Here is a 15293-nt window from a genome sequence, read left to right on the forward strand (position 1 = left end):
AGCAGTGCGGAGTCAACTTTGCAGAAGTTCAGCCTCCGCAGCGCTCCCAGGTGCCACGTGCCTGTAAGGGACCGAGCGAGAGGGCTGGGGGGCACCGCCTGCAGGGCATGTTAAGTTAAACGTGTGCATGTCTTTGCAGGATAAGGCCAAAATTAGCGATGAGAAGAGAATATAGGCAGATGGAGGAACTGCCATGTATTATTAATGAGTATAGTGGTAAGTGGAGTGTAGTTTCAGGTTCTTGCTTTTAGCAATCTGTGTGATAGCCAATCGTTTCCGACTCGGGAGAACACAGTATTGTCTTACAGGGTGTGTGCGTCTTGCACACACTTTTTTAGTTCATTTTTATACAATATACATATACCTAGCATTACAAAAAAATGTATAAACTGGGCTTGTGACGGCCTTTCTTCCCAATTCCAACAACAGTAACTTTTTTAGTTGCAGAAATGTTTCATTAACAGATTTATTTGTATTTGTCTTAATTTCTACTTTTCATACTCCATGTCTCCAAATGATTAATTTGTTGTTATTTTGGTAATCTTTTATGGGTTCACCCAAGAGAATTCTATCATTGTTTTTACAGTTTAGTTTCCTAAATGCTTTTTTTCCTGCAGCACTTTTGTATTAAAATGACAGTAAGATTTTTCGTAGTTTAGCCCTGTCAGGTTCACTTATTTTACGAAGGACTACTCTCATGTCTGCTCTCCGTGTAACATTAACATTTTCAGTGGACGGGGAAGACAAAAGAGGGTGCTAAAATATGCATGTCATTCTGAATGTGTGAGGCTGCTGAAGGTGGTGCTTCCAAAACGCAGTGTTGTGCAATCTCAGCTTTACCTATACTCTTCCAAACCAGAATGATGAGCTATTGCTGACGCAGTGAAGGCTGGCACCAAGGATGAACGTATACCTGTTTCTGGTCTCAGTAGACAGTAGTAAGAATGACTCTTTAGCTGTTTTGAGACATCTGGATTTGTTGTCACAGCAAACATGAGTGTTTTAATAAGTGAATGCTATGCATATTTTAAAGATGAGAAGCCTGGATACTTAGAAGGGAAGCGATTCAGGATGACAAGGATCATGGGAGGTTGGTGACGAGATAGAAGCTGATTGTAATTTTTCCGAACCTTGGCTAGTGCCTTAATCTTTCTAATCTCTGCGGGCTGAGAGGCCTTGGTTCCTTCACAAAAGCACTTGCCAACAGAATTCCTCTGGGCCACATCTTACGCAATGTTTTTGCAGACCGAATAGAAAAGACTGTTTCGTCATCAATTAAAATGTCAGCAACTTAAGTACCAAAAATTGATTGGCAACGTCCAGTTTTACTTGTCACATGCAAGAGTATTCCTGCAGTGCCTAATAGAGAAGATATTTTGCTTAAAGAAGTGCCAACTGAGCTAACCCCAAGGACAGTGGTAGTAATATTGGTACCCAAGAAGTGTGCAATGCCATATGATCATCTGTCCCTGAAAACACCTCTGCCAACCCAAGTTAACCAAAGTCTCTGAGTTAGCTTTTCTACCCTTGCTTTAAAGAAAGTAAAAACAACTTGATATTAATATAGTATGAAAAGTCCTTGACTTTGGTGTTTCACATATGGTGTGACCTTCCTATTGAAGTCCATCTTAAATCTGTCTGCCCTGTCTTTAGTGCTCTCAGTGGGACCACTGTGAGCTTTCTGAAATTTATCTCCTTTATAATACTCTATAAGGCATTCTTCATCAGATCCTCTCTGCAAGAATAGCTGTAAACAGACATCGTGAGCACGGAGAGATTTATGTCAGTAGATGACACCCAAGGAAAGACTAAGATGATCGGTTTTGCTTGAGCCTATAGAAAGCAGAGCTATAACCACTGATTAGTTGTTTTCAAGTCTTTGGTCAGCTGTAACTCCGCAGAGCATAAGGTCAGGAGGAATTGTAGGTTACTTTCAACTCCTTTGTATCACGTACATCCCTGGTACAGTTGAGCCCCAAATTTTTAACTGGAGTGATGTTTATCTTCTAGAAAGCATTTTGTCTTGAAGTATTCAAGAGATGAAGACACCACCATAGCCCTTGACAGTATAGTCAATAACATCCCCTTAAATAAAAATGCTAGAAAATAAATTTCTAACGTGAATCTCCCACGTTCAGCATCTAGCTACTGGTTCTTATTATGTCTTTCTCTAAAATTGGGAGGTCCTTTAGCATCTGGTATTTCTCCCTACAAAGACTTTTTTAGTAAAAACTTTCTCCATGCTTGAAGTTACTGGTGCTTCAAGGAGAGCATTCTCTCCCCTTGTCCAAGTGTGGCACTTGGCAGCTCCTACAGGGTTGCATGTTCCCTGGACCGCTGGGATCACGGCTTTCTAGGATGTCGTTGCTTCATCAGTGTGACAGTAGTCTCTTTTTCTAATGACAAAGCTTTTCATTTTGGTTCTATTAAAGCACAGTTTGTTTCTGTGATCCTCATTTATCAGTGGTCCAAAATGATTGCGCGATTGTTATTTTTTACAGACAGTTACCGTTTTTGTGATGTTCGCAGTCATTTTGGCGAAGATTTTGTATCTTTATCCACATTGTTGGTGATGATGATGACAGATACCCATTAGAGGCATCTCTGTTCAGAGGGAGATCTTCATTGACAAATGCTCCTTAAGATGTCAGCTAACTGGTTCTTAATCGTTTTAGTATGTGTTTGTTTTTTATCTGTCTTGTAGTGCACTAACTTTTTAATCCGAATGTCACGTAGTGCTAGCTCAGACCCCCTGCAAAGGTCTGCTGCAGTGGCTCTTCATGGTCGCCTTCTTTAGATGAATTTCTGTTAAGCGTTCGTGAATCCTGGTGACAAATGTAGTGCAAGAATCGAGATAGATAGTTTTCTAATGAAATTAGTTTGCTATTTGGTGGAAATACCTAATAAAACGCACGTTTGGGTTATTTGGGTTTTATCAGTTGTTCATTCTTGTTCTACTGCATTGTTTTTCTGCCTGATCAAGGAGCTTAGAAATAAATTTGCATACCAGATCTGCACAATGGCCAATGAATGTCTGTAATTGTACTTCTAATACAGACTATAATCTGGCACTACAAAAGACGCATAAGAAAGAATTTAATAAATACCTGTGGAATAACATCCTGATGGAGGCATAAAATCTCTTTATTAATATTTTCTAGGAATGTCACACTTGCATAGAATTGGACTTTTTTTGATGTGTGTGGGTGTTCTCAATTTCTGTCGATAAGAGTAATTACATTCCCCAGTGTAACTTATATGTGTTATAAGTAGAATATAGAAATGTAGTATAACTTCATTGTGTTGGAATGGAGTGCAGTAAAACTAACTGTGAAGTTCTTTCATTTTTGATTATGAGAACAGCTCAGAATTTTCTTCTGTAATTAACTTGAATATTTAAATTCTTTGAATTGCCTCTTACTGTTTGTATATACTGTGCGAGTGAGATGCTGTTCTTTCCTATTAAAATTATTTAGCTATTTTTTTCCTCAGTTAATGTAGGGGGAAAAAATCAATATGAAAGATAATATTAGCATTAGTTGATCCTAGGGTCTTATTTGATTCCAGCATAGCAGGCTAAGTAGCAAATGCTCTTAGCAATTGTTTCTGTTAGTGGAATTTCGAAAGTACTAAGAGAAATCTTGATCCATGGAGACAGTACAGTAATTCACATTGACATATTTTCCCCATTTGCCACAGGGCAAGTGGAACTATTAATGCTCCTGCACAAAACCTTTTTCTTTTTCTTTCTTTTTTTATTTTTCCAAGAGCAGAGTGGAAACACTGGTGATCGTGACAGTGGATTATGTAGAAATTCAGACTACCCTGCAGCCATCAAAGCGGAAAAGTTCAAAAAATTTAGTATCTATCCATCCTATCTTTTTTTTTTTTTTCTTTTTTTTTAAATAACTCCCTTGTGCAATGAATAGAGATACTCACATTTGGTTTATGGTAGTGTTTTGGGGTTTTGGTGGTGGTTTGAAGGAAGAATGCATCTCTGGGGTCAGGGAGCAGGTAGCGATGATTGTATAATAAGCTGTCTGAATATTGCATATACACATGAACTGATTCTAACAAAAAATCTTCGCTGAATCTATTCTCTGCCTAGCAGTGTACAGGCAGTGCCCAAAGGAGCCAGTTGTCCCACTGATGTATATACAAGGAATATTTGTTATCCATTGTGGTATTTAGCCTCCAGCTTTGAGAGACCTAATTTTCTCTTCCCTTGAGCAGTAGAAATGATGTCAGCATGAGCATGGCATTTTGCTGTGGACGTGTAGAGAACTGAGAAACTGATGCATTTGTTGAGAAATGCGGATTTATGTAAAATATATATAAATTCAAGCAATTTCACCTATATAGTACAGTAGAAGTGCTTTTGAAATGAGTTTTAAATACGAGTTTTCGAAAACTTTGGTTAGATGTTTAATAGATGAAATAATAGACAATTACCCTCTAATAGTGCCAGAGAGAATAATTATACTGTGAGGACTAGTAATGAAAGAGAACCAAAAATATTTCTGCTCAGCATTCATCATGTTGCCCATATGTTATAGAAGTGTGTGTATGTTATTAGATTAAAAATTAACAAGAACATTTTTTTTCCTAGGTAAATTAGCAAACAATTTATTTGGTGCTTGCCGCTTCCTTTTTTTTTCTTTTAAGCGAGCCAGGAGACTAGGCTCAGGTCACACATGAGATGAGTCTGACCTCAGCCTAGGGCCTCGCAGACATCTGTCGACATCTCAAAACACCCATAGATTTTAGCACAATTGGAAGTCTCTTGTCAGGGAAGATCCAGAAACAGACTGAGAGCCCTTCACTCTGGTTGTGATAGCAAGACTTCGAGAAACAAAAAACTTCCCTCTCCATGTTTCATATTTTGTAGACGTTAGCATTGCAGTGCTTAAAAGGAAAAACATTCAAAATACTCTAATTGAACCAAGGTAGGGTTTTTTTCCTCAGATTATTTATTATCTACATGAATTATTGTTCGTGCCTCTCTTGTTATAGTTGCTTCTGATGTAGGTTTCTCTGTAATGTTAATCATGTAGGTGCAGCCGCTGGGAAAGACCTAAACTTTAACCTTTCTGGGTCACGGGTCTCAGAAGCCACTTTAGTTAGAGATCAGCACAGTACGATGATACACCGAGTATTCCCATTTGTTTCCAGGTCTTTCAGGAAAAGCTAGTTAATTATTTATACTATGTTATCTATATACATTTATTTATTATTACAGCTCAGTTGTCTATACCCTCCCTTAGCTGATTTAAAGTACATTTATAAGGTAACTTGTATATCTGTGATATAACCCGTATGGCTCATAAGGCATATCAGATCGTTTTAATTAAGAGCCCAATCTGTTCACAAAGACATGGTAGTATTTCCCTTTCTGGGCATGTCTGCTGAACTTTACTCTTCCCATAGCGATGTACAAGCATGTCCTGTGGTCGCTGTTTTAGCTACCTAAATTAATACAAATTAATAAAAGCTGATTCTAATATCAATGACTACCTTTCTGGTCAGAGGAATACATAGGGCCCAAATACAACACGAGAATTTGTAGCAAGGAAAAAATAATTTGAGTGTCTTTATGCTCTAAGATGTCCCTAGAATTTGGTGATTAAAATGAAATTTTTTGTTATCAGCGTTGCTGATTTTTAATTGCTTAATGTGTTTCTTGTGCCCTGGCATCCTGCTATCAAGAGTAACAGTCATTGAGAGATGATGGAGTTCCCAAAAGACTCCTGTAGGACAACAATTTTAATGGGCTCTGATACCAGTTCAGCAAAACATTTCTGCCAGATACTGTTTTACCATGTAGAAGAATTAAACCATTTCAAAGACAACTGTTTAGCAAACATTTTTATGAGATCAAGATCTCTGCAGCATTTTCTTGAGGTAATATGTTAAGGCCTTTGGTAATTTTATCGAATAATCTTTAAGTAATACTATTTTACCATAATGTGCGGTGCTGAAATGCTGTCTTAGTCTGTAAGGCAAGGTATTTGGCCATAAATACAACAGTAAATCTGTTGATACTGATTACCACCTATTTGAATCAACTTACTTTTGGGGTAAAGTTGTAAGTTATATTACTGTAAGTAGTTCGATCAGGTGGTATTTCGAAGACTGCTGCTCTCTTTGCATCATTCAGCAATACAAAGGGAGCTTTTTTAACACACACAAAGTTACTGTATCACCCTATAAATTACCATGTAACTGATGTACTTTAAAATTTGAATTGTATCTTAGGAGTTCTTGCGTAGTGATAGGGATTTCTTGTAACTTCCTTTTCAGCTATCAAGATTTAAGTCTTGAGAATGGGTAGGTAATAAATTTGCATGAGAGTTTATTTTGGTTTAGCAAAAGAGTCATACCCCAAGGTAATTGCCTGTGAAGTGTTCGGTTCTTAGAGGACATATACGGCAAATGGGGGGGCATAAAAATACTAGTATGTTGCTAGATATATGCAGGCAAACAACATATAAAATGTGTTTCTGTAGACTGTGTGTATTTTACTTATGAAATCTTACTAGTTTCTTTTTACTGTTCTAAAGTCATCCACTGTTTACTATTACGGATTGCCTAGGCTGCATGTCGTTCCATATAGTGTAACTATGGAATTGATTTTCCTGTCTCCTGCCTGTCTCCTCTTCGCTGCTGTTTTTCTCCACTCTGATTTTGCTGGGGTTTTTTGGAGTACAAAGGGGTGTTTATGGAGATTATTATTTTTACATATTTAATAGTATGTTTTTCTGATTTTTTTACAAATTTCTGGATATATTGCTCTTAAAATGAAACCAAAGAAAATGAGTTAATAAAAATAAGCCAGTTAAAGCTTACACTTTTTATTATAGTCCATTATAGTTCGGAAATAGTATTCTGTGGATAGACCTTATTGTGTTTGCATAAATGTGTTTAGGTTTCCTAATGTGCCAAACATTTTCCGCCTTTTGCTGTAGCTGCTGTGCAGTGTGCCGGTTACTCAAGGTATCTGTGATGTGGCTGTTGTACAAATGCTGCCTACTGTTACGCTGCAACATCATCAGATCTAAATTGTGTACGGGCTTGATCAGCCAGCGGAAGGAGAGACAGCGCCAGGGACAATCTCATGCGTTTCGGGAACTGGTGTGATGATTCACTAGGGGTTACCTTTTACTCGTACGTCAAAAACGTATGTAATCCTACTGTGTGGTTGCGTTTGAGGTCCTTGACAGCAAACGGACATTTTTATTTGACAGTGTTCAGCTTTTTGCATCCTTGAGTACGTGTGCTGTTTTTTCAGATTTGTAAGCCTCTTGGTTAGTTTGAGAGAAGTCTCCAGATAAATATTTAGTAAGATGTTAACTTTGGTTTTGTCCCCTATCACGGATCAAGCCTTCTTGTTTATTTCGGAGGAGTTCCTCGCTTTTGTGATAGCTGTTTCAGACGAGTATCAACGTCCCTGCACTACCTAATAAGTGATCCTTGGTGTTAACTTAAGTGGGCATTTTTGAGTGTGTATACTGTTATTTGGCAACTTTAAAATGATCTCTGACCAGCTCTTGCTTTTGGCTATCTGTTGCGTAACTTTGACAAACTAAGATCAGAAGTGTGTCGTAAGGAAACCAAGAGAAGGTAAGAGCATGCTAGACTGCAAATTAGATGACAGCACAGAGACCACTAATATTCTGCTGGTCCAAATTGGTATGAAGCAGCTTGTAGAGATGCCACCTACTGCTGCTTTAGCATGGTGCCATGCCCAAAATAATAAATCCTACTTCTGAGCAGAGCTAATTAGCCTAGGTTTGGAATAACATTGGCAAGGCTTAACTGCTTACAGCTTGAGAGCTAGTGTAGAGATGAAGCTTGACCAGCGCTCCCCTTTCTTTTGGAGATGGCATAGGCATGCCCCTGCGTCCGTGTAGCTGAAGGTACATCTTGCACATCGCTTCTGAATTTGCTTTTCTACATTCATTGAATCTCTCAGCAGACTGTCCTGAGACTGTAAACAAAATTGAAGATATATCATAATAGGAAGATCCCTTAGAACATCTCCTGGTTCTCCTTAGGCCTCCGGACAGTTATTGAGCTTAGTTATTCTCCGTGTTACTAGCTGAATTACTACCACCAAACAGGCAGTCATTGAATCTGTTGCATGCTTTAAGTTTTTTGGTCCCTTCAGGAGGTTTTAATGTGTTTGTGGTTTTTATTGCTGTTCTTTGCATACAGAATCTATCATCACAAAGAATATCTATTTTTAATTTGTAGTCTTACAGAGAAAATCAGACATGAACTGATCTGTACAGGTCTATCGCCCTTAATCGTACACAATAATACTTTTCTTCAGGTGTAGGCTCACTGATTTCAAACTCGGGAAGTAAATTGCTGCTCATTGGTGGTGTGCTACAAGCCTGTTCTGCAAGAGTAAATGCAGGATGTTGTTATGCTAGTTCATTATGTTAAACTATATTGTTTTACAATGTTTAATGGAACCCTTAGTGTAACATGTTCTTTCCAAATGACTTTTTGAACACCTTGGGAGATGGCTAGATGAGTAGCCTCACTTGTGATTGGGGGGTCATCCACTGCCCACAGAATTTCTTTAGTGGCCAAAGCTAAATTTTTAAGGACTTCATTGCTTCTAGGTGCCTCTGCATAGTAACTCTGTAACTTGCACAAGTTTGAATGAGGTCCAAGATTTCAGACAGGTGAGGAAGTGAAAACTTTCCCCTGCATTACAAGCACACTTTTCCTTCTTTCATGTTAATCGGCTGATGATTCCTGGGAACACAGATTGTGCTCTTTCTCCTTTACCTCATACAATATCAAATCCCCAAAGAAGCCTTGCCAGCGCAGAAGGGAGTAAGCCATATGGGGCAGGTTGCAGTTGTTCCTCAGGTCTGGATTTATTCCATTGTGAACAGATGGACAATGGCTGACATCTAATGGTTCTCGATAGCGTTTTCTGCTGTTCATCTATATCTTCTTTTTCTCTTAGCCAGGACACAGACCTCCTTGGAAATGGTCTGTTAACTCCTCTTGACTAGATGGAAAATGATACCTCTCATTTCATGATAACCAGGAAATGCAGAGGATTTAATTCCATCCCAGTCCTTGTGTCACTTACATGCAGAGGGTAAGATCAAGAAGAATATCCCTTAGTCACTTAATACAGATAGCATAGGAGGAGAGAGGCTTTTTGTGTTCACTGGTTTGAAAGGAATTTATTCTTCCATTCATTCAATACACTGTAAGCTTTTCTGATTTGTACGGCTGTTATTTCCAGTATAGAGCTAGTACACCCATTCCATTTTGAGAAAGGAGCAACGCATATTTGACATTTCAAAAATGACTTACTTTGAATATTTGACACAGATGAACTTCTTGTTCATTAGGTGGAACTTTCATCTACTGCTTTGATTCCTCAGTAAACCTTCTTCTCTACAGTAGATGAAGGTTCTTTGTTTGATTTAACATTTGCGTTGACTTAAAGACTAAATGCCTCCCTTTTGTCAATTATTCTTTTTTTCTATTTTCCTCTCAGAACCTGCTGAAGATCTCTTTCCAAAGTAGCCATTCTCGTTAACATGAACCAGAAAGCATTAACTTCCTTTAGCAGGGAGTTTCACACAGAGGAAGTTATATATAAAATAGAAGCTCTAATTATAATACGCAGTTGCAAAATGAAAGTACTGATCTGTGTGTGTACTTTCTTAATAATGCTTTTCAAGATTTGAATGAAAGAATTAAGGAAATGATTAAATCCAAATAAAATATTATTTCCTGATTCTTTTTTTATTAAATTGCCTTGACTTATTATAATTACACATTTTGAAGATGTATTTTTAAGATAAAGTTTAAATGTTAGGCCTGCTTTATTCAGCCATTCTTCTTCTGACAGAAATCACTTTTAGGCTCTCGTAATAGCATCTGCCAGATTTACTGTCTTCAAAAGTTACGATATTCCATTGAAATACAATCTTAGATTTTGATTTTAAATGCACAGAGGTTTTAAAATGATGGCCTTTAAAACTATTGTAATGAATGTGCATATGGATGATGCATGTTGATAATGAAGCAGAGACGAACATGTGTGAAAAAGCCAGCACTCATACCAGTGACAAACCAAGGCAAAATTGTGTCCAAGTACAGAATCTCAGTATCTAGATGGAAGAACGCTGTAGGGTCTCATCATTCAGCTTAGAGAGCATTCAGCAAGTATCTGGGCTCATTACTTAGATGATACAACAATAAAACTTCCTCTTTCAGTAACTGCAAAGTCACATCTGCTAAAGATACCGTACCCTAATACATCTAATTTGTGAAAGCCCAAGGTCATGCCCTTATGATGATACATTCTGAGGGGAATAAAACTTGTACTTAATTTATACATATGGTTGTTAACACACATACTTAAAACAATGTATTTTCTCTTAAGCACATGTGCTCATCCATCTGACTCTTAGGAAGCCAAGAAACAGTTTGGTGGGTTTGAAAATGCCATAATTCTTAGTGGAAAAAAACAGATGATACTCAGCTGTGTAACATTATTGTTTAAAAAAAATCAAGTCACAGTGATAGCAGTGCCAAAATGAGATAAGAGGATGGGAATTGTTACATTTTGTGAAAAGTTCACTTATATTGTGGGCTGTACAAATCATAGTCTAAAAGATGTGAAAATGACTAAATGTTTAGTGTCTCAGAGGTAAAGTTGAGAATATAGGAAGTAAAATGGATGGGGGTAGCTGAAAGCTTGACTGGAGTCAGCTGGTCTGCTCCTGGATTTTCTCATACCCAGTCTAAAACTAGGCCACTGAAAACCATACAGGGGAGAGAGAAAAGGAAAGCCTGAACGCTGGGCAAAGGCAAGCTTTATTTTCTTAAACAGAAACAGCATTGCGGTGTGTTCTGAAGGAAAGCCCTGCTCTTTTCGGGTGCTTTCTGTTTCATCCTGAGGTTCTCCCTAGTTTATTCTATAGAGCAGGTGCCTTTAGCAGCTGTGAAAGAGCGGGGTGGAGGGACCTTATGGCTTGGGAGACAGGGTCAGATAACCTCTCTCCTTCAGCAGGTGCAAATCAGTTTAGCACTATTGAAAGAAACACAGTTGGTCCACTTACAATCAGCCGAGGATCCAGCCCGTAATATTTGCCCAGGAAACATCAGTTTGTGATTTTGTGTGCAGGGAGGGAAGTAATAACGGCATTACCTACAGTATGCCTGTTAGTCTGCATACAATCAGAAAAGAAAAAGAGCAAGCATATGAATCCCTTCACAAAGCAGCGTAGAGAATACCAAACTGCAGTATTAATAACCTCCTGTTATTGAATACTCCATCTGTTCATCATGCCAACTTATCCTCACTCAGAGCACTCCCCTTGTCATAATATTTTGTACCACACTCCCCTCCCTCCTCGAAGCAGCAGCTCCACTTTAGAACAACATTTGCCCAGTCATATAACCCCACCGAGGAGATGGTCTCATTGCCTCTGTCTGTTTATGTTTCTCTATAAAAATGTAATTGAACTCAAATTCCATTTCTGAATTTTGATTTTCGCTATTAATTTTTCCTTGAGATGTTTCTGTATCCACATTGGTATTCACAGATACTGCACTTGCAGTTTAAGTGCATTCTACACCTACATGCTGCTTTTGCCCCATGGCAACTTCAGTAGTGCAAAAAAAAAAAACACTATTTTTTGCATAATGATGCAGTAAATTTTTTTCTGAGTTACTGCTTTGATATATATGTATATATTTTTCTATTTGCTAATATCTATAAATGTCAATAAAGTGGTTAATCCTTTAAAGTGATTAAAACCAAATTTGTTTGTTTATACAAAGCCCACATGAGGCCTTTGGCTAGATGATGCCCTAGCGATTGATGCGCATTGAGAATCTAGAGAAACTGCATTGTTTGAAGGATGTCTGAGATGTCGATGCTCAGCCACTAACGGCTTTGCCCATGAATAGAGGAGGGAAAGGGAAAAAAGTCAGAGGCTGTACAGACTTTCCCCAGGAGTTTACCTCCAGATGCTGCTGGATAACCCTGTGAAAAACACACTAGCTGGAGAATGATGGGGAAGTGAGGAAAACCAAGTTATTAGGGAGCTGGAGCTGAGCTGCTAAGGGCTATCTATAAGCTGAAATCTTTCATGCCCTGAATGGACTCTTGAAATCCCGAGATCTTGGAGGCCAAACCTGCCCTGTATAATCGCTGGGTTCAGATGTTCCTCTCAACAGAAAGAAAACCCCCCCAAAAACCCAAACAGGACAAGCTCTGCGCTGTGCCTGTAGTAGTGACCTGCGTCACTAGTATCAGGCAGGTCGCTATTCCGATTAAAGCGAGTCCTGCCCGGAGTCCCGGCAGCTGTGTGCGTGGAGCAAGCACCTCCAGCACGCCCGTCGCCGTGGGCAGGCAGCGCTGCGCACCAGTGCTGAGGAGCAGTACGACCTTGCTGTCCGCCCCCTCCCTCTTCTTCCTCCGCACTGGTTTTTAAAAGGCTCCTCGGGTTTGGAGGAAGCAGAATTAACCCGGATCGGGCAGCGAAGCCCTCAAGCCCCCTAAGAGGAGGAGCTGGTCTCCAGCCGGCCGGAGCAGCCCCGGGGGTGCCCGAGCGGCCCTGCGCTGGGGCCCCCCGCGGCGGGGCGGAGGCGATGAACAGCAGCACCCGCCTTCCCCTCCCAGCGGCGCTTCCCCTTCCGCGCCGCCAGCGGCGTCTGCCCGCGGCCCGCAGCGAGCTCCCGCCGCCTGCCTGGCCCCGGCGAGCCGCGAGGGAGGGCGGCGGCCGGGCCGGGCCGGGCCGGGGAGGCGCCGCGGCCATGGCGGCGCGACAGGCCTCCGCCGCCCCCTCCCTCCCCCCGCCGCCGCCGCCGCCGCTGCCGCTCACCGCGGGGCGGGGCCCCGTCAGCTGACCCCGCCGACCGGCCGCGCCGCCCGCGCCTCCTTTGGTTGGCGTCCGCCGCCCCAGCGCCTTTCGCGGGGAGCTGGCGCTGGGCCTCGCTGCCCGGGGCGGCCTCGTCCGCGCTGGGCGCGGCGGGGGAAGATTAAAAAAATCAGCGCTTTTAATGTGTGAAAAACCATATAACGCGAAAATTCCCAAAGGAATCGGGTCGCCTGTCTCCGTGGGCTACACATGAATTCCTACTTTTGACCCCGATCTGTCTCAATTCCAGTTCAGACAGGCAAAATACTCAATTTCTGCTCCACGGGATCCCACAGGGAAAATAATAATATAAAGAAAGAGAGGAAGCTGGGTCACAGTTCTTAAACATAGGGACCTTAAGTGTCCTTGATTGTAGCATTTTTTGATTTTCTGTGCTTGGCTGCACCTTCTTGCAGAGCCACCTCTGCGTGCGGTGGTGTGGACGTTACCAGCAGTGCTCTCCGCGCTGCTTCGGGAAAGCGGTTTCTGCCTTCCAGATTTACAGCTCGGGGAGCCCCAGCTGCCAACCCTGCCGTAAGGTCGTTTCTTCTCCGTGGGGCTGGGTGTCGCATGGTGAGCGAGGGCCACCACCTGCTGCCGCCCAGCCAGAGCAGTGGGCGTGCAGAGCAGAGGGGTCTGACCGTCCCTCCACGGTCGCGTGGACCCCTGTGACTTCCCATAGGGACTGTCACACGGAAACTGGGCTGAGAGGCCCGGATAACAGGTATCCGAGATCAACCACAGCATTTCTGTAGATGCGTTTGAAGAAGAAACAAGATACAGGCTGCTAATAGCCTGTTACTAATGCAAGAGCAGCTACACGCTGAGGAAGGGGAGGAGAGCCGTGGTTAAGGTGATGCTCGGTGGAAGATGCTAAAGCAATAGGAAGGGTTGAGAGTCGTTGAAGCCAAGTGTCGGTCGTGAAGGTCTGACCTTTGGCGCGGTGCGATTGGAGAGAGGCTCCCTGGACTTCCCGGGCCTCTGTGGGCCACAAGTGTCCCTAATGCCAGGATGCTTTGTGTTTTCTCTTACTGTTTCCTTAGATTCAGTCATTTGCAGCAGAGATGATGTGGCAAGTTTGGCTGATGGGAGGTTGAGTCATCCCCTCGGAGGGTCGGGCTTGGAGGAGGATTTCTGCCAAGCGGTGGCATCTTGGAGTTGATGGGAATGCCCAGGAACATCCTTGATGGAGAAGGGTGTCGGTATTGGGCTGATTTGTGCCTTTCCTTCTAGACCTGTCTCCACCGGCAGCGGCGCAATTCCCATTTCAGTGATTTTCCTGGTGGAACAGCAGGAAAACGCTGGGACCTTGTGTAGCCTGAGGGCTTTGAAGGAGGATCTGTAGAGCAGGATACACTTATTCTCGCTTAAAATTGCTGTGGGAACAAAGCAGGTTTTTTAGTTGTTATTGATTTATAAGGCAGAAAAGCCTGAACCAAACCATAAAAAAAAAGCAAAATGCTGAAAGTGTAAGGAGATGTTTGATTGCAGACGGCTTGGGAAGCTATGGTGAGTGTGTGTAGTGCAGTTGGCATTACTTCTTTAACAGTTCTGTTGGGAAAAAAAGAAAGAGAAAAAGCGTCTCCTCTCTGTGCTCCTGAGAGGAAGGAAAAAAAAAAAGTGGCTGAATTGGGCACGGCTAAAAGCAGCCCCGCTTTCGGTGCCCGTTTCCCTCGCTGCATCACCGCCGGGCGGCTGCGAGCTCGCCGAGGAGGGGCGCGCCCTCCCCGCTCGCTTTCTCGGCGCGCTCGGCGCCGGAACCAGGAGATCAAGGCGGGGCGCGGAGCCCCGCCCGCGGCGGCGGCGGCGGCGGCCGCTCCCCCGGCGGGCGGGCGGGCGGGCGGGAGTGCATGCGCGCGGGCGCGCGTCGAGCGCCTCACTTCAGGGGCGCCCGCGAGTAGCCGCCATATGCTTAGCCTTTTTTTTTTTTTTTTTTTTTTTTTTTTTTTTTTAAAACCCCCCGCTATTCCCCCGAAGTTCTGCCCGTAGCGGGAGCGGACACACATTTCAATGGGAAGTTCTCACTTACTAAACAAGGGCTTGCCTCTAGGTAACGACCTCGCGGCGCGTCGTGGGTGCAGCCGCGCCGGCGGCGGCGGCGGGGCCGGGGGGGGGCAGGGAGGGGGGCGGGGGGCGCGCGAGGGCCCCCGTCCGTCCGTCCGTCCGCGCGCTTTGTGCGCCCGCCCGCGCCGCCGCCTCTGCGCGGGCCGCGGCCGCTTCGCGACCCCGCGGAGCTGCCGGCCGGGCGGCGGCGTCGCCAGCCCAACTTTGCCTGGTAACTGCCGCGGCAGATGCCGGATTAAAGAAAAGATAAATGATAACAATAAATAAAATCCGAAGACGTGGGCGAAGCGCAGTCAGGGGGACCGAAACTTGGCCGCGGTC

General features: G+C 42.8%; 1 protein-coding gene across 11 annotated transcripts in view; it reads left to right on the plus strand.

Moving 5' to 3' along the window:
- Nucleotides 1-15293, plus strand: part of CTBP1 (C-terminal binding protein 1) — a 248841-nt gene that overhangs the window by 166215 nt on the left and 67333 nt on the right. The window contains exon 1 of one of the 11 annotated variants that reach the window (XM_064511566.1): nt 14831-14958. The exons of 9 other annotated variants lie outside the window; for them this stretch is intronic. In XM_064511566.1, coding sequence (XP_064367636.1) covers nt 14919-14958 — 40 coding nt within the window. In that variant the 5' untranslated portion in view covers nt 14831-14918. Of the gene's footprint in view, nt 1-14830; nt 14959-15293 lie in introns of those variants that run through there. One more of the 11 variants, XM_064511568.1, reaches the window with a different exon arrangement.

Source organism: Dromaius novaehollandiae, chromosome 4 (assembly GCF_036370855.1).
Source record: "Dromaius novaehollandiae isolate bDroNov1 chromosome 4, bDroNov1.hap1, whole genome shotgun sequence".
Lineage (NCBI taxonomy): Eukaryota > Metazoa > Chordata > Aves > Casuariiformes > Dromaiidae > Dromaius > Dromaius novaehollandiae.